We start from the raw sequence: 19,923 nt of genomic DNA, 5'->3' as shown, positions 1-19,923 counted from the left end.
ATGTGTGACATTCGTTAAAACGAGTGTGGTTAGTTCCCTGGATTTATACTTCAAGCATGGTTTTCCTGAATGAATCAGTGTATACATACAATGTGGCGACAACGGTGTTTGTTTAGAACGTGTTGCAAACTCACCAGTAGATATGGTAATGGCAGTGATAAAAAAAATCGCACTTGACTTTTGTTGCAATTTGGACTCGAAATGAGTTGCGCGATTGCGATAGCGATTTCAGTTGTCGACTGATTCAAATAACCATTGCAGGGGTTGTGTTGAATTCTAAATGTAGACAGAAGTAAGATGTATATTTTAGATTAGAAAGATTTTGTATGTGACGATCCAGACTTCGCGCAATTGATATTTTTTGTTACCTATTTTGAATCCTACCGAGAAGGTTTAATCAATTCAAGCAATCAATTGTATTGTTTCCGGGAATCTTTGATTCTGTCGACTCATGAGTTGAATTGCAAATAAATCCCTTATATATGTGTGTGCTTTTCCTACATGCTTACAATATTAGTTTACCTGCGAAGAGTTTAAACCTTCTGTCCATGGATAATTTATTGCTATCAGTAAGCGATTATGAGGGAGAGGCTCGAAAAAAGTTATCGCAACATGATTGGGGCTACTTTGCTGCAGGAGCTGTAGGAGGAGAAACTGTAAAAGAAAATTGTGAAGCATTTAAAAGGGAAATTAACGATTTAATATGGCGAATAACATTTTGACGTTTTTTTTTGGCCTATTACTTCTGTTTTTACTTGAATACTTGATGTGCTGGGTGGATATTGTTGTTTTGCTCTTATAACACTTGACACGGCTACTAACTTGGTGCGCTATCTCGAATTTTGCACAAGTTATATCTTATAAATTCAAATTTAGAGCAAACTTCGAGAATTCATGAAAATAATATTTCTCAAACATTATTTAAAAGTATTGCTTCAATACTGCTGGGTTATGGTTGTTGGATAAATGAATCAAAAAATAATGGGAGAAATATTTCAAATGCAATATTATACACAGATGGCGATTTCGACCCAGGAATTTAACGAACGTTAGCAGAGTGGATTGTGCGACAGAAGTAATTGGTTCGAAAGTACCTTTTCCAATATGTATTGCACCAACGGCATTTCATCGTCTGTGTGCACCAGAAGGTGAATTTTGCACTGCAAGAGGTAAAGTGACTGCAGCATATATTTCTTTCAATATTATATATCGCAAACATTAATTGCAAGTTTTACAAAATATAAAATGATCTTTATTAAGCCGCCGAATCACTTGGCGTAGGAATGGCAGTAAGTTTATGGAGTAACAAAACGATGGAAGAGATCGCAACTGAGGTGCCAAACTGCATAAAATGGTGTCAACTTCAATTGACCAAGGTTGGTATGAAAAAAGGAAATCGTAAAAGTAAATATTAATAAACATGTGTTTACATTTGAAAGTCTGCAATAATAAAAAAAATTATGCGTGGCGAACACCCCGTTTTAATTCACGCAACAGTCTAACAATAACGGACTGAGTAAGCGCGAAATTCTTTAAAAATGAAAACTCTGTTATAGAAAATCAGTTCATTCTATTATTGTTCGACGTTTGACATAATACTGGAAATAGAAATAGTTGTGAATATCAAACTACAACATTCCGATTGTCTAATCTTCAGACCAGTGGTACTCAAACGGCGGAACGCGTCCCTCATTACCAATTCTTTATTACGGTGCTCCAGAAGTATCTTGGTGCGTATATTTCTGGAGGTCCCTTTATACACGTATTTGTTGGATAAAACATAATTTCGCCTTACTATCTGTTATTTGTAGCTTATTGCTAGCTAGTTATTTTTGAGGTTGGTCGCGAGACAAATTCTGAAAAATTCTGGCGGCTCAAAAAGTATGAGAACCACTGCTTTAGACCCTAAATGATGACGGTTAAAAATTTTCTATACATATGTATGTATTCAAAGTCTCTATCTATTCTAGATTTGCAAATATTTGGTTTATTGATATTCAAATATTTCATAGAATCGTATCGTAACAGAGCATTTTGTGAGAAGAGCTGAAAAAAACGAATTCAAAGGATTTATTGTAACTATCGATGAACCGGTTTTTAGAAATCGAGACCACAGATACGAAGACGGAAGACCATTTAACTTTGATACATCCATTAGGTAAGATTTATTTCTGCATTTATTTTTACTTAAATCGGACAGGATCAATGGGTTTTACTCTTGGCTCTTCAAAACTTATTTCACGTTGAACGTTTCCCGTATTTCCCAACCTTTTTGTCAAATTTCTTTCTTCGTCTATTTTGGAAATTTTTATTTCACCATCCCTGTACATAAAACTACTTTTATTTCATTTTTATTGAATCCTTTGCTAATGTTATGCGCAAGTCGTACGCCCGTTTTGTGCAGTTTATTATGTGTTCGTGAATACATATCATAGTGATAGTACATACCAAAATTATTCTCCAAAAACGGTTAACATTCCTCACTGAAAGGAATTTCTTAAGGAGTGGGAAACGTTGGTTCACAAGCGAGGTTTCACAACGTAGAAACTATCCTAAAATCAAAATATTTGAGTTTACAAAAAGTGCACAGAATCAAGCACAAAAAGTCAGGCTCTCGAAACATGCCGACACAAATTTGTAAACTGCACACACGCTGATAATGACCCAGAATCACAATGCCAACAATTAGATACTGAGCATTTAAACTCGTTTAAGTGGAATTATGTTCTGGCTACTTTAGAAGCAGAAATATTGAACAATCGACCAAGATTGTGGAACCAGACAAGTCGGCATTTGCTGCGTTTCAATCCTGGATGGATGGGAGTGTTGAATGGGACAGTATCAATTGGTTAAAAGAAATTACGGACTTACCTGTAGTGGTTAAAGGAATTCTGACAGGTAGGCTACTGTTATGATTCTACGTTCTAGACTTTGTATTGCAAATACGGAAATCAGAAATGGATAAAATATTGATTACCAACATTCTTTGAAGAACACTTCATTATTTTTATATTAAGCGGAAATGGCACTTAAGGCAGTTGAACACAAGGTTGACGGAATCATTGTCTCAAACCATGGCGGACGAATATTGGATAGTACATTTGCGACAGTGAGTATACATGAATATAGATAGACTCTATAGAGGGTGAGAAGTATCAGATATTGTTTTGTTCTGGCTTGGACGGATTCATGTATTAAAGAGTTACCACAATGTTTTAACATATTCCAACAACTAAAAACTTTCTTTTAATCTTTAATCTTTCAAGTTTTTGTTTTTTGTCTTACAACTTCTAGCTATTGTGATTGATTGCTTTTAATCAACTGAAATAATAACTAGATAGCGTTCGGAGACCGCCGACGTATCGATCGCACACAATCGTTCGCAGCGACGAAAGTTAGGGGATCCTCCAGAACAGAAATTGCGGTTTCGATTTCTTCGCTCTGACTCAATATTGACACCGCATGTCCCATCACTATTAATTAATAACTCGCTTATACGACATAATTCATGCAAAATCAATAGGCTTCTGGTTCGAGATATGATGAATGATCATGCAAAATTTGGAGCAGATTCAACCTCGCTTTCGTGAGATATCACGTAGCATACAAAATAGTCTAACAGACAAACAAACAAACAGACAAATACTTTTCAACATACTTACCGATCGAGATCGATAAGTAATGAAAGAGAAAACAGGAAACGCATTTTGTTCATATCATTTTTCCTTTTAACGTCTTTTCATTCGCGATGAAAGTTTAAATCTAAATCTGTATTGTAAAGTCCAATCGAAGCAAGATTTTAATTCCCATTTGTGAATTTTCTGCCGCTGAATACATTTTTAAATAAAGCTGAAGTTCATTTTATGCCAATGATTGTTATGTTATGACATTCATGTAAGTTTATGTCCATATCCATGATTTTCATCTCCTAGGTAAACTCATAAAGTTTCGTCTCTAAAACTGAACATTAAATTTAGATAGACGTTCTTCCAGAAGTAGTGAAGGCCGTGAATGGCAGAGTTGATGTTTATTTTGACGGAGGAATCCGGAAAGGAACAGACGTAGCAAAAGCAATCGCTCTCGGAGCAAAAGCGGTTTTTGTTGGGAGACCAATAATCTGGGGACTGGCATGCAAAGTTTGTAACAAGATTTATTTTGTAACTAACATATACGTTCCGAAGAGCTATCCCAGTTGCTATTATAATACATGATGGTCGATGGCGAAAAATGTGGCCGATTTTATTTTATGAACATCCCTTTCGGAAACTAGAGTAAGGTTCCATTCGCAAAAAGTGAATTTCTCCTGAAATTAGTGCAAAATATTCTAATAGACATGTAGAATATTCTTTTGATATGACAATAGTAAAACGAAACAATACCTTTCAGGGGGAAGAAGGTGTGAGGAATGTTCTAGGAATTCTCAAAAACGAATTTATCTACACCATGCAATTTCTTGGTGAGTTGGTAGTCTTTATACCTAATATAACATAATGCAACATTGGTGCTATTCCGGTATGTACTACATGTTTGAACGTTTTTAATAAAACTTGTTTCTTAAATTAAACACTATTGACAAAGATTTCTTTTTCAACTCCAGTTTTACTTCGTTGAAGAGCATTGGAGGCATTTAACCTAATGCAAAAACATGATATTAGTTGGTGGTTTTTCACAATTATATTGAGAAAACCAAAGTGATTCCAATGCTAAACTTCAAATAACAGAAATTGCCAACTCGCAATAAGTGATACCGTAACTAAAACAGATCAAATTCACACTAAATTTCAATTATCAGATAGCGAGTGAAAATCGCGACTGTACACACTGTACACATCTCCATAGATTCTAATAGACTAGCCGAAAAGTGAAACAAAGTAAGCTTCATTTTGTAACCAACGAGTAACATGCTTCATTTATGTATATATTTGTTTCCAGGTGTTTCTACAATAGAAGAATTGCAGACGACACCAGACATAGTTGTTCACGAAACCAGATATTTTTTGAAACTTTGAATTAAATTGCTTCTTGTAACATAATATATGTTTATACATATGGATTGATATATCAGTCTATATGATTTGCGCAAATGCTGTTAGTTATATTTTTGTGAAGTCTTGAATTTAATTACATCACCAGTACATTGCAAAGTTACAGTTTATTATGCGACAGAGAGAAACTTCGATAATTCATAGCTCAATGCAAGGCCAAATTATGGCACATAGTCACATAGTCATCAAATCTAGTATAGCGAGGATAAGTCCCGAAGTGTTCGTTTTCTTCTTGCACTGCAAGACATGAATCCTGCTTTCGCACATAACAAAGAAAGGATATGACGCGATATGAACCAATGTTGAATGTATTATAATTGTTGCCTGAGGCTCAGTGAACTATGGCTTTGCGCTATTATTATTGGAGCAATTTTCTATAAATAGTTTAACGCGATACATCCACATAGAGTGCTTAGAAACATCCTCTAGGAAACTTATATGACTATATACGAGGATATGCTTTTAAAACAGAATAAGTTACAAGGCAGTGAAAAAATTTTGTTTGCAATATTTGTCTCCAGCGGACAGTGTTGCAAGACACTACACCATATCGTATTCGTGGCGCCTTTAAAATTAGGACAAGTAAGTAATGGCTAACCGGTTTATTAGTTAGTGGATATTATATAGTTACCGCTTGCAATTAACTAAACCCACTTTCCCTAACCAGTCGTACTTAAAAAAAGAATTTTTTGTATTTGTTGTTGTACTAATAATTTTTGCGGCAATAAAAGAACGACAACCAGGATATTATGTTTAAAGTAATTAAACCGCAATTCCTTGACGGTAGTTTAAATAAAATAAAGTTTATCGTCAAAAAGCGCGCATTTGGCTTGTAAAAATGGGACCGTATTATTATTTTTGTAAAATAATACCGAAAGCTTCAAATTTGAAAGTTAGATATAGCTATCGAATAATTTGTCGTGTCAAGGTTTTTTTTTGACAGAAATTTCCATTCTTACTTATAATGCATCCAGCTGTCCCAGCATGCTGTAATTGAACAAGTGAGCAGCGTAAAATTCGGAAGTTCCAGATATCTTTAGGCCAGTGGTGGTATTCAGAGGTTTCGTACGTATTCGCGCCAGCCCTTTCTTGAGATATCAGAATAATCATTGAACCCATTTTATTTTTTATTTAGACGTTAGACAACTGAAGTGAATTGGTCAAGTGCACCGACAACTAGCGTTTCTTTGCGTTCGAAAAGTTATGTATTAGATTTATGTGAAGCTTGTCATGTTAATGTTTAGTAGTGACATAATCCTATTCTTAGTGATATTTGAATAAGAGTACTCGCTGCACTTGAATATGGCGTGACTTTAACATACATATCCGGGATTATGCTATAGTGACCTTGTAAATATCATTTCACGCTATATCCAAACAAGTCTAATAAATTTATTTGCGAATTGCATTGAATTACTATAAAATATCAGTATACGTTTTCATTTCTGTTACATTTTATACCACATCCTAACTCACGTGAGGATCGTTACGTCGAACGCTCCACAAACATACAAAGTACACAAACCTAAAACGCGTCACATATTTCATGTCGAGAATTTATGTATGTTTTTATAGTTGCATCAATCCCCACGCATGGCGGCTTATTAAATGATAGGCCTTGTTGATGCTTCGTGTTAGATTATACATATATCCACAATAGTTTTCGACTGAGAATGGTTTCAATTGAAGGGTACGAGAACGTCTGATCTCTCGTTTGTAATAAGAGTAGAAAGAGGGAGAAAGGATTGGTCTTAGTCACGAGTTGTATAGTTAATGTTTGGCCTAATTTCCCTTCGCATGAATGAGTTTGATTGTAATAGGTGGTATTTACGTCCCATTTATATAGAAAACAGATTTGCTGGAAATATTTGAAAGCTATGAGGTTGACTTAGAATAGTTAACTACGTGAATTGCAATGATCACGAGTTATATTAAACATGTTCTGTAAAATCCGGTTGTGCTAAGTTGAAGTGAAAGAAGCCGTTTGCCTGAATTTAGACGATGTTGTGACAACTAATAAAAACATGCGCTATAAACAGATGTACTGTATGTGCACGAATAGATACTCGAAGGGTCGATTTTGTCGTCTTTTACCCAGCTGTTTGACGGACTATAAACTTGTTTTGTCGATGAATTCCAGCGCAGGCCACATAAGTTCGGCAATATTTCGTTGAGAGGAAAGTCGATAAGAAGTGTTAGATTATCCGTCTTGCAGACTTATTTCATTTTTGCAGAGAGGAGAGGCAATAACACAAAATAGCAATTTTGCAAACCATATTTTATTTATTCATTAAGCTTTACATATCGTCACGCTAATAACCGAATTGCGTAAGTCATTTTTAGCAGTTTTGAGAAAAACGTAAAAAAACTTCCTAATGATATTGTTATGCCATTGAGAGTCAATAATTTGCCATGGTTCAATTTTTTGGTCGTAGCCGGATTTAAGTTAATTTGTATGACACAGTTAAGTGACGTCATAATGGCGCACTGTGACTTAGGCAGAAATGTGTCTATGACTTGGGGACATACGCAATTTTGCAACCTTACTATATGCATCAGTCCTGAAAACTAAACATTCCAAAAACGAATGTAATTCTCAGTATCTACAATGTCTAATCCCCAAAATAGCTAATCAGTTTCAATTACATTATTTTTTATGTTTGAAAATATATATTTCATCAATATAACACGTTCTGCACACCTACCGAAGTAAGACTAAGATTAAATATAAAGAATAAAACAGCAATGCACCCAATATAAAAGCCAATCAAGGTAAATTGGACTCGGACAGTGAATATCGCAAGTGCACGTCTCCCTATACTGTAGTATAAATTCAAATTAATACGCGCTAAGCTAGAATCCGAGATGCAAAAACTCGAAAATACTTAGCAGAGGTTATTTTACCGCTGTGACGTCACAATAGTCCTGCGGTAACAAAGATAATTCTTTATGACGAAACAATTGCACAAATGTGCATGTCATACTAAATCTCCATTTTTATGGGTTTCGGAATTCTAAAAAAAATCTGAGTTAACAGACAGGTGCGCAGCATTACATAAATACCTATTTTATAAAAAAAAACTCAAAATCGTCAAAAATGACTTACGCAATTCGGTTATTAGCGTGACGACATATGTTGTTGTCGAATAGATCGAATTGCATAGTGTATTGTGAGGAATAGATTCTAATTACAATGAAAATAAAGGCTGTACTTCACTCCAAGGTTACAGGTTCAAAAAAGCTTTTGCCGATTTTTTGAATCCAATTTTTTATCATGTTATATAGATGTAGAATAAAAATAAGCATCACTTATAGACCTTCAGATGAAATACCTCGACATGGATGTGGTGAGTGAAACTAACATTGCTACTGTAAATCCTCCTACAAACGTATTTGTTTTAATTTGTTTAACTATAGAGCAATGGTTTCAAAATGGCGCCTCTGCAGAGGAGGGGTCGTAATTCATTGGAAATATAAAAATATGACAACAACAATGGAATTTGAAGAAACGTCACAAGCATAGATTTTGCCTTGACTTAACTTATTTTTACTCGATCGTGGTCCCATAAAGAGAAGTAGCTAGAAAACCAAATGCCGAGTGTTTTGTAATCAGATCACCTAGCGCCGCCAAAACAAAATATCGAACCACACATGATGATCGAACCACCTCTTGATGTTTGTACTCTTGCTAGTGTGCTCACTTCAATCACTTAATACAGGCACGAAGCTTGGTTATTGGGCACGGAGTCGACCTATGAATCGTTTTGTTATTATGTTGTTGGTATTCTTCTTCTTAGTTAAACTTGCTGTTATCGTTCCTGCGGAAAAATCACTTTACTTTCGAACCACTGGACCGATTGTTTTAAAATTTCCAGTACGTAAAAATTGTCGTTTTCGCTCTAAAGGCTACTACCTTTATTTGATTCAAATTTTTGTGAGCTTCGAGAAATTCGATTTTTTTTATTCGTGATGACGTCATCGAAATTGAGCACCCTGTTCCGCGTTCGCGATCGTTGCGATCTGGTGGTCATTGATCAGTCCAAGTCTAGGAGACTAGGATAACGTCCCAGTAGCCTACTGTAAAAGATTAGTTACCCGTTTTACTTCGTTTTGGCTTCCGTTTTCATATATATGTGCATTGCTCTCTTGTTTTGGGAACACCTCTTTCGATGAGGTGACAATCAGCTGTTGATCACTAAGGTAACCAGCACTAGCAACATCCTATCACAAGATCACGTGCGTCACGGAGTATAAATATCATTCTACGTTGTCGACTGCAAGAATATATTTGTTCGCAAATTGGAATGTGTATAATGGATTATTTAACGCAGAGTTCTTATGCATGACAGATAACCAATTCGGTCGGACGCGGTATTGGGAGAAAAGGACATTCGACCACAATACATAATCGAACAACTGAAGTATCACGCGGAACTTGCTGCTGAAGAAACCAATGACGTGAGTGGAATCAGCAAATTGCTTTTGTGTGTTTTAAACTTGCTCTTTTCAAATAGTTCCGATCAAACACGGGTAGTACACTCCATATGTCAGACTATTTCCGAATATGCTCAATGGTAAAACGATTCATTTTTACCACCTCAAGTTGACCTCCTTTTTTACTCTGAATAAATCTTTTCTTCCTATGTTCAATCATTATTTTCAGTAAATTATATACCATAAGCACAAATAATTTACGAAAAAAAGGACAAGTTTAAAATATTTGTCTCTAGTGTAGTTATTATCATACATTTTCACAAAAGTCTTCGTATTATTTCGAGTTTTGTATTTGAACCCTGCAATTATTCCGTGTAGAAAGAAGCTGGCGTCACATGATTAAAAAGTAAACATTTGAAAAATGGGAGTGGCTGTGTCGATTTAAGAGAAATATCTCTCAAACATTGCTTAATAAAGGCGATATCAATTTATTAATAAGATTTTAACTCAACCCAATAAAAACTTTTATCTTCTATTCAGAAAATCGGAAGATGCGACAAGATCGAGGTTCAGAACGAAGTATTACGCAGCAAATTATCTGAATATGTGAGTGTTGCCAGATACAGCATCTCATTTACAATTTTGGTATTGATAAATAATCGAATAATATCTATGTATCATACCGAATAATATTTCCTCTATAACAGTGGTCTTTGAACTTTAACGCCACGCCCCTTTTTTATAATTTGTCAAGTCTCTCACGTCCCACCTCAAAAATAACTAGTCAACAATGAGCTACAGATAACAGATGGTAAGGCGAAAGTATGTTTTATTAAAAAACACGTTGAAAATACATTGATGGATACATGAATCTTTGCATTTTTAATTAGCTTCACGCCTCCTCAAAAATCGTCTATTCCCCAATTTGTGAGGCGCGCCCACCGTTTGAGAACGACTGCTCTAAAATGATAGCGTCAAAAATAATGATGCCATATCATTAGGCAATAAATTTATTTTCAAAATATTGAGAAAAATTTTAATGGCAATATCTGAGAAATTGGTGAATTTATTCGACTGCCCTTGTTAGCTTTCTTTTCAAGTGCCCTAATAACTTCTGAATATTTTAATTACATTAAAACCGATGGTGAACGCACTGAAATGAGAAAAAGTTGAATATCATGATATTAATTATACATTTTATATTTAGGAGAGCTTGTGCACAAGATTGGAAGCGGACAGAAGCCGATTAATGCAAAGAATGTCGGTAAGATTATTATTATGTTATTGTTGACCAGCTATCGTGATATTGCTTGCAATGGAGAGAATATAATATTTATTGTAATACAGTAATAAGTATAAACCAATTCAGTAAAAACAAAATTGATGTTTTCTGCTCATTTATACTATTTTGATCTCTTATTTAGTATGTCTGACAGAAGTTTTTTTTCATTTAGATAACAAATAAATGATTCTGAAAGGTTGTTAAAAATCCTAATTGCCGTCCTGGCTCGTACGCTCACACATACAAATGTATGAGGTTGCCGAACTTTCATATTCAAGTTCCGGGAGACGCTAGTTTGTGTAATGTTCTGAAATTGTGATAAATGAGGGAAAATACTGCATCACTTATATTTATGGCGATAATTCTCAATTCTTCGGAGCATCCTAAACATCTCTCCTTATAAATTAAAAACGATAGAATATTCTAATACTATTTCCTGTCTACATATTGAGTAAGAGGTATGCACTTTTTATTTTAAGAAATGTACATGCGAAATGTTGGAAGCAGAAAACATTCAACTAAAACTAGATTTAGACGCCGAAGTAAGTAGCACCTTTTAAGAAATCGATGAGGTAAAAGGTTTTCACAAAGCATTGTTCATGATTTCTGAACCGAAAAACGAAATACATTCAACGTTGTTATGGCTTTATTCAGTGATTCACATGGGTTGGAATGGTCATCATATCCGTTTCGGGGTTGTGACCTTTTGGTTTGAATAGGTTTCAGAAAAATTTACTCAGAATTATAGGAATAGAACTTAGTTGAATAGATGCTTGCGGTCGTAATATAACTATGTTGTGTGTTTAGTTTGTTTTACCGCTAGAGGCATCGGGAACCGTTAACAATAGTTAGTTAGGCCAACGTCCACGTTTCTTGCATTATATCTCACTAAATTGATTTTTTCAGGTCGCCGCAAAAATGGGGGTAGAGGAAGACCTGAATTCAAAATTAAATATTGCTCAAACGAATTTAGTAAGTCTATTTTATGCATATATATGTGTATCATACAGTCTCTCAGCATACGTATTGAAATTGATGCACCTTAAAGAACTTTTCACGTTGAAAACAGTAACAGCTTTCAATGAATTTCGGCTTGGACCACGCCTGGGCAGAGATTAGAATTAAGAGGCTATATTTTTGATTTTCATGTTATAACTCAGAGGTAAAATCGGTATAAAATTAATATGTTTAATGCAAAATGTTATATTTTCTACAGATAATAAACGGTTTTATTTACATTCAGGTAAATCAAGTCCAATTACAGAATCAGAGAATTTTACAACTAGAAGACGAAAAGGTAAGAAATAGAAATCCAAACGGTACTCCCCTAGTAAATAGAAATCATAACGGTACTCCCGATTTTCCTTATTTTAGTCCTATTACGAGTTCGGGGACTGTCTGTGTTAGCCAATTGAATATACTCCTTCCCATAGTTTTCAGTCCCTTTGCACAACTTGGTATAAAGTATGGAAACAAAATTAGTTATCTCCATATCGGTACACCCACTTCTGGAGCGCCATTCAAACACATATACAACCTATACTGTAAATCTATATTCATTAATAGAATTCCGCTGGCAAAGCAAAGTTAATGTGAATACTTTTCATTTGGCTCAAACTATTTGTTCGACTAAATACGTTTACGATCTGAGTGCACTTAACTTCTGACAGACTTTCATGCCTTGTTATTGCAATGTACTTATTTAAATTTATAACTTTGTATAGTACAAATTAATTACTTAAAACAGACTCCTTCAGTGACCGATTCAGTTTCATATAGAGCAAGTCAAAACAGTAAATGAAACCATTTGAAAAAATGTACGCCTCACTCGTCATCGATCTTTTTACTATTCTTGTATGGAGACGATTCGTAAATATTTTTTGTTTTGTTTACAGCAAGACCTTCAAATACAGAATACGGTTTTAGTAAGTTAATTTATTATTGCTTGTTGGACACGTGGTGAACCTATAGATTGTTATGTTGTTGTTGTTGTTCTTTGACATAGAATTTATTTATTTCAAATATTTCTGTGAGCTTTATAGCATTCGTTTTTTGTGTGCTATGACGTCACCCAAAATTTGCCACCTTGTATAAGTTTCACTTGCTAGATGAATAAAAATTTAAACCTTTTTTATAAACCTAAACCAAAAAAATTAAAATTTTTAGTCGCTTAAGCTGCCCTCATCTACGCAAGTTTTTATGGATAATGAAATGTTATTATCTAAGTAAAACTAAATTAACAAAATCAAGGAATAAATAAATTTTCCGACTTGTGATTCAAATCTCAAAATATTTCCTTCGTCTTTTGTCAGAGAAACATGAGCTTATGGCAAGTACTGAAGCAACGCATGTGTGGCGGAAGAAGACGTGAACACTATCCTCGAACGTGAATGACCAGCTTACGAACTACCAGTGTTCTGTCGGGACAGACTTCGTGTCTAGGGAGACCAAATGATTACATTTGGTACCCACTTGACCCAGAAAATTTAGCCATTGATGAGTGAAACGAAAAGGTTATCCCTTGAATAGATCTCCTTGTTTTATTCATTCTTTGGGTTGCCGTTGCCATGGCTACCCTGCTTGTCGCGATTTTAGTCGTTATCCAGTGAAACGCGCAATATCAAATCGCCTAATATGTACACTTTTTATTTGTATTTATTGTTTGTCTTTTTTATTTATTTATTATTGTATGATTCTATGTTGTCGCTGCTCGGTAATCAGTATTGATTTATTGCGTCTTACCTTTATTTGAAATGACATTTTTAGTTCATTCCTATACCTTTTTTATTTTTTTCTGGCTGAGTTAATTTTTTGAAGACTGAAATGGTTTAAATGTTCACGACAAAAATAAGATTTTTAGGTTTGAATGACTTAATAGCATCATTTTTAATTTGATTGTTCCATTGCTTCAAGTGACGATGCAATATTATTAAATACCACACGAGTGCAAGACATGCTTTAAAGTTGCCTCGTAAATATGAAATTGTTTGTGGTTAATTATTTCGCTTTTTCCTGTTACAAAAAGATTTTTCTGCTAAAAAAAGAAAGGGTTTACCAGGGTGTCACAGCAAAAGTAAGGATGAATGAAGACCAAAACTCCGCTTGTGTGGAAATAAATCTAGTAATATGCAGATCGAGTGGTGTTGATTAAGATCTGTTAGAGAATAATTTGAAGAAATATTCGCTATCATGCCAATATAAAACAAGAAGCCTCTGGAAGTTTTCATCAAAATCGCGAAAGTGGTAAAACGCTATTTGACATTTGAAATTTTTGGAATTTGCTATATATATTAATATGCAATTGTTTGCGCAAATTTTCATTTATTCATCTTGCTACATTTGACATCATCCTTTCTGCGGTATTAAAAGCAACTGCAACGGGATGATTCTGTTACATGTATCATGCACACCATAGGCCAATCCCCATGCTAAATATATGCCAAAAGTATACCTTAAATTGCAACAAAACTAAGAGAACTTTTTCAAGAGAAAACAATACATTAATTAGTCTAAAATACGAGTATATAACTTATAATAGCGGGACTATTTCTTTCTTTCTCATGCAACCCACTGGGCACAAACAAAAGCTTCCCACATATATGACATAAATACTTTTTATAAAGTATGTTCACCAGTATACCCACAGACAGTATTCCATATGCGGCGCTTTTTGTTTCGCATTCTGAAATTAGCTTATCTTAAAAAAAGACGAAACTCTTCAGCTAGAAAGTTGCGTCAAACGAGAAGTTTGAAATGAAGGGAGACCTGAAGGGTTGTTTGTAAAAATCTAACCAGTAATAGGTTATAGGGTAGTTTTCAATGTTCTGTGAAAGGTAATTTTTATGAAAAACTCGCAATTATTGACTTCAAGAATTTTCCCTCCGTCCTCGTTGTTGTCCAAAAGTCTTCCAAAAACATCAAGTGGAGAACTTGACCAATTCAAAGCGAAAGGCGAGGTGCTATCAGAGGGTAGTTTTTCATTAAAGTTGATTCGTTTTTAAAGCGTTCAACATATTAATTTTGAAATATTCTGTCCTAGCATAATAGAGGATAACTAAGCCAGTAGACAAAATGGGCGAACGTTCTGCCCGAAAAGCAACATATTTGTAAACGAGTCATTCCACCGGAGGCAGTAGTGTTAAAAATAGAATTAGGCACCATGAATAACTTTACTTTGATTTATAGTCCTGCAAAGCATAGTCAACAAACGTAAGTAAAACCTGATATCTCATCGACAATCCACTCATTGGAGATAATAAATAAAATTTCGTTCATGGCTAAGATAAATTTCAAATTATTCATTATCAAGAATTGGCGGCGCTTGATTTGCGATTAGGCTTGCACGTAATTGACAAAAATCAATTCCGTAATTACGGCAAAATCAATTACGTAATGACCCCGTAATTGCGATATTTTTCCATGCATTTAAACCTATCATAACAACCAATTGAATCCACTTCTTTTCCGAATGGGACATTGAAGTTGGGTTTTCATATTCTTGGCAGTACTACACGCCGTCGGCAGATGTTAAAGGCAAATATCAAGGAGTGAATTCAAATTAATTTTATTCTGATTTTTATCTTTTGTGTTAGCTTTGGTTTTCCTTTATCACCTTCGCAAATTAACCGTCCCATTTTTATGCGATCAATTTTATTTTATTATTACCGACACTGGTATACGGATATTTATGGAAACGATAGTTTTTTAAAACCACCTTAGTGCTGAATAAAAATTACGGGTTTCTAATTTATTAACTAACGACGAGCGTATTCTCTCGTTTGATTATACTTGCGATTTCCTCGCGACGAAGACTTATTTTTACAGCGTTTTTCGCATTATCCGATATTACTGCCTTGTTAGCATTTTATAATAATAAATATTGATGTCGACTTATTGACGATATTCCGATTACCATGCTTCATTTTACATTCAATCATTTCGCGGACTGAATGTTTATAACATTATTTGCGATAAATTTAAGATCAAATATTATTTATTTGAGTATAATTTAAATATGGAACTTATATGATATGCCTTCTCCGAAAACACAAAGTTATATCGCAAAACAATGCATTTTGTGACATTTATTTTACACTCACGACATTTATTTGCTAACTCAAGTCGTCGATCCTATCGGCCAAGATTGACACAAGTTTGGTCGAGTGCCGGTGGTATTCAAGTCGACGATAAATCAAATTAAGTTGCCGCATTTGGTAAGACAGTTAATCATATATGGCCGAAATATTGAGAGGAATTGTGAAAAACATCATGAGCAAGGCCAAGTCCGGACTGATATATAACGATAAAACCGTTAACAGAACATCAAGATTTTGTAATAGAAAATGGATCTCGCACAGAATAAACACACTGGCTCATATTTGATTATATATGATCCGTCGTTTTGATGTTTCTCTGCCGTCTCAATCGCTTTACCGATGCCGAGAAGACGAAGTTGCGTTGGTTCATTACGCAATCTCTCTTTTGTCGTCATATTGCTATTTGATAAGCGCGGCATTAATTATCACGGCGAGGTATTGGCGCGAGTGATCAATCGCTCTTTTCGCTTATTCGGTTCCAATTCGTCGCGAAAGCTCTTCGTTAAATTTCACAAGATCGTCGTGCTGAAATGTTATGGATATTTTCCTGTTTATACCCCAAGTCTGAAATAAGACAGCCAAAAACAGTATGATATTCCATGTTCATATATCAAGTGTTCATATTAACAATAAAGAATGGTTAAGCATTGCTAATCCACACTTGGTGGGGAATTCCCACTATTTAAACGCGTGACTATAAAATAGAAACGGAACATATATATTATATACCATAAGTAACGGAAAACTGGAACAAGTAAATAATAAATAAAAGTAAAATGAATACAAATGTTTGATAGACCATGTTTGAAAGATTGATCTCCTGCGTTCATTAGTCATTTCACACGAAGAAGTTGAAACCGGGCGTGTTAACGTCCATCAGTCTTAACACAATTCTTCCCCCTATCTACGGTTATTATGTACATTGGCCATGGCCATGCTAGATAAGAAGCGAGAGAAGTTGAAACCAGGTGTGTTGGCGTCAATAGGTCTCAACGCAATTCTATCCCTTATCTACGGTTAAGTTACGGGAGAAGTTAAAACCAGGTGTGTTGGCGTCAAACGGCCCTACTCAGTTCTTCCCCCTTAACTACGTTAATAATTTACATTGGCCATGCCAGAGAAGTTGATAATAGGTTAGTAAATGGCAACGCGTCAGGCCTTCCTTCACCTACGTAACAAGAGAGAGAAAAACGGCTGCGAATACCGGAACTCTCTTCTACTTGTTGAGCTTTCATTTTTCGCAATCGACGAAATTGACTGCTTTGAAGAAAGCTCGTTTCAATGCAATAATTACGACTTTACGTAATTCGTAACTTCCCTTCCGTAACTCCAAATAATTACGTAATTCCGTAAATCCGTAAATTACGTGCAAGCCTATTTGCGATTCCTGGCCCAGTTACAGCTTGAATAAGACAAACTGAACATTTACAGAATATCAAATGTTCAAACATTGCTTATAACCTATGCAATCGTAACTATATTTTAATAGGAACAATATTAATTCATACGCAGTCAGGTATAACTAATGTTTCTTGTACGTACCGTCCTTTCTAACTGCATTGTCATAGGGTCGCGGTAACGAGTAAGCCAGGTTGAGAGAAGTGTCATGGTAGATCAGAAATATCCAGAAAAGTAGAATTCAGAGTTGGAAACAAATGCCGTTTTCTGCGGAAGAAGAAACGCAATCGCTATCTGTTTATATTTAAGCTACCTATTACCGTGAAATAATTTACAATAACGACACATGGAAAGCCTTGTTCAATAAAGTTACAAAGACAGAGGCGCGCCAGATATGTGTGTACCAACATGGAGGGGGCTAATTTTGTTCGCCTACCCTACATCAAGTTGTGTAAAGGGACTGAAATCTATGGGAAGGGGCTAACACAAACAGTCCCAGAACTCGTAATAGAACTAAAATAAGGAAAATCGAAATAAAATTATGGCCTAACTCTAACCTGGTACACAAATTACGGAAGTACCAAGACAGATTGTAGTGTGGCTTGGTTAGATGAAAGCGAGTGGGGTTAGACATGATGAGGAAGGAGTAATAGAGAGATTGGTATTAAATCAGACAGGCATATTAAGTAGGTAGGCGAAGAAGACAGTTTGCGAGAAGATGCAGAAAGGGGCAGCGGTTGAACATGAGAAGTAGGACTGGGACCGGTAAGGAAACAATAGGTGTGGCAAGCGGAGAACGCAGCTTTTGAAAAATTCAGGCGTTAGGTTGTATTGTAACCTAGACCCAAACGACACACAATGTCAAACGCTAGACAAATATTTTCTCACTCATACACCTTAACTCAATTCCGATATATACACTGCAGTTGAGGTAAATGATTAATAGCCGTAACCGTGTTACATGGATCGTGTATCAAAGCAAAAAACAGTGTATTGTGGATATCACTAAACAGAATAGAATTTACGAAGATTGATGTAATGTGGATATGGATAATTATATTATTCTCGGGATTGATCATCCCCTATTCAATTGAAAAATGCGTTTTGAGAGAAAAACTTTCGTTTGGAATATTCATGCTGGATTTGTTCGTTATCGCATTTTTCGTGGAATGGTCTCAACTTACAGCCCTGCTGTACATAAACAGCGGTATTCTGGAGTTCGTTTTGTCAATGGGCTATCCCGTAACCTTCAGGCTAAATAATCAACCGTCTTCTTCAACTCGGGGTGAGCACAGTCCTCTCAAGATACCCGGAATCGTTGGTTGGTTCGTAGACAAAGAAAAGATCGATACTACGGTTGACAACCTGAGGGGTGCTTTGTCAGATGCAATAGAACTCATAACACAAATTATGAAAGTTTTGCAAAATATATTTAACAAAACATCTTTTGCAATCATTATTTTACGCGTAATATTGTACGTGAACATTTTCTGGATAATAGTTTGGGACCAGATTCCTTGTTCGTACTTGTTTGTTTATGTTGTTCTTTTCACTTATTTATATATATCCAAACAAATATCAACGTTATTAATGATTCCTGGTGATAATATTCTGAATACCCTACGTACATTGAAGAAGAAAATTTAATAAATCCATATGAAATACCGTTGTATGATTTTATATTATCGATATCCGGATCCTGGACAGGACATATGAAGGTTGTTCAGAAAGTATGACTTGATGCTATTCAACGCAAAGTTTATATTTCCAAATATAAAAACGGATTATAAATTATACAAACGTGCTTGATATTATATTGAGGAGATATACAGTATAATTTGTTGATATATTTTTAAATTTGAATCGTTTTGATATTTCAAAGAAGTGCAATATATACTACATAATGCTATTTTTTCATTTGATTATTTCTTTGACGTAATTATGCTGTGAAATTTCAAAAACAGTGGCTATGTCACTGTTACCCATTGTAGCATTTGATACAATATCATAAATGCATAATTATTGTCGGGGACCGTTTTTATCACGTCATAAATGTATATATATAAGACTTATGATTTCAGACGCTTTCGGAAATTAACTGTGAAACCTTTGAAAGAACCAGTTTTGGTGAAACAATTATTAACATTTATAGCGGTATTTTTCAACAAAATTCAAAGTTGAACACCTGCAACGATAAACAAAATGCATGTGGTTCCTCTTTAGATCAATACGATACTTTAGTTTCGCAAGCATATGGTGTAAATGTAGATGAACATAGACAAATATGGGCGGGAGAAAGGGATTATCTAATAACTAAATTTTTGAACAACACACCTCCTTCGCGTTTGCCTTCCTACTATGTTGCAATGGTCGAGAACATCTTTTTAAAATCAAAAGACATGTGTGAAGATTGCTCGATACTACACAAAGTGAATACAAGATAGATTAACAAAGGATCACCAAGACAGTAGACGAAATACGTGAGCGTTATGGCCCAGAGGAAACATGTTAGTAAGAGAGTCATTACACCTGACGCCGATGTTTTATGAAATAAATTAGGTGACATTTAGGTTATTGGTTTATAGTCTTGTAAAGCGTAGTAAATAATCGTGAGTGAAATTAACTGAGCAACAAAAAGTTTTTCTCCTATAGTATAGGATAATTAGAC

General features: G+C 35.0%; 2 protein-coding genes across 2 annotated transcripts; both read left to right on the top strand.

Moving 5' to 3' along the window:
• Positions 1-496: 496 nt before the first annotated feature.
• LOC120326420 (2-Hydroxyacid oxidase 1-like) lies at positions 497-5,144 on the top strand. Its single transcript, XM_078112038.1, has 9 exons — positions 497-685; positions 1,018-1,169; positions 1,261-1,376; positions 2,013-2,158; positions 2,741-2,898; positions 3,018-3,109; positions 3,978-4,136; positions 4,387-4,456; positions 4,933-5,144. Exons 1-9 carry the CDS (start codon positions 549-551, stop codon positions 5,007-5,009), a joined length of 1,107 nt encoding a protein of 368 aa, XP_077968164.1. The 5' UTR covers positions 497-548; the 3' UTR covers positions 5,010-5,144.
• Positions 5,145-8,444: 3,300 nt separating this feature from the next.
• On the top strand, positions 8,445-13,744 carry LOC120326314 (uncharacterized). The gene is made up of 8 exons (XM_078112191.1): positions 8,445-9,503; positions 10,020-10,085; positions 10,687-10,743; positions 11,241-11,303; positions 11,668-11,733; positions 12,005-12,058; positions 12,657-12,686; positions 13,074-13,744. Exons 3-8 carry the CDS (start codon positions 10,729-10,731, stop codon positions 13,149-13,151), a joined length of 306 nt encoding a protein of 101 aa, XP_077968317.1. The 5' UTR covers positions 8,445-9,503; positions 10,020-10,085; positions 10,687-10,728; the 3' UTR covers positions 13,152-13,744.
• The last annotated feature ends 6,179 nt before the right edge of the window (positions 13,745-19,923 follow it).

This window comes from Styela clava, chromosome 4 (genome assembly GCF_964204865.1).
Source record: "Styela clava chromosome 4, kaStyClav1.hap1.2, whole genome shotgun sequence".
Taxonomy (NCBI): Eukaryota; Metazoa; Chordata; class Ascidiacea; order Stolidobranchia; family Styelidae; genus Styela; species Styela clava.
The sequence above is the reverse complement of the archived record's forward strand: the minus strand, read 5'-3'. Positions and strand labels throughout refer to the sequence as shown.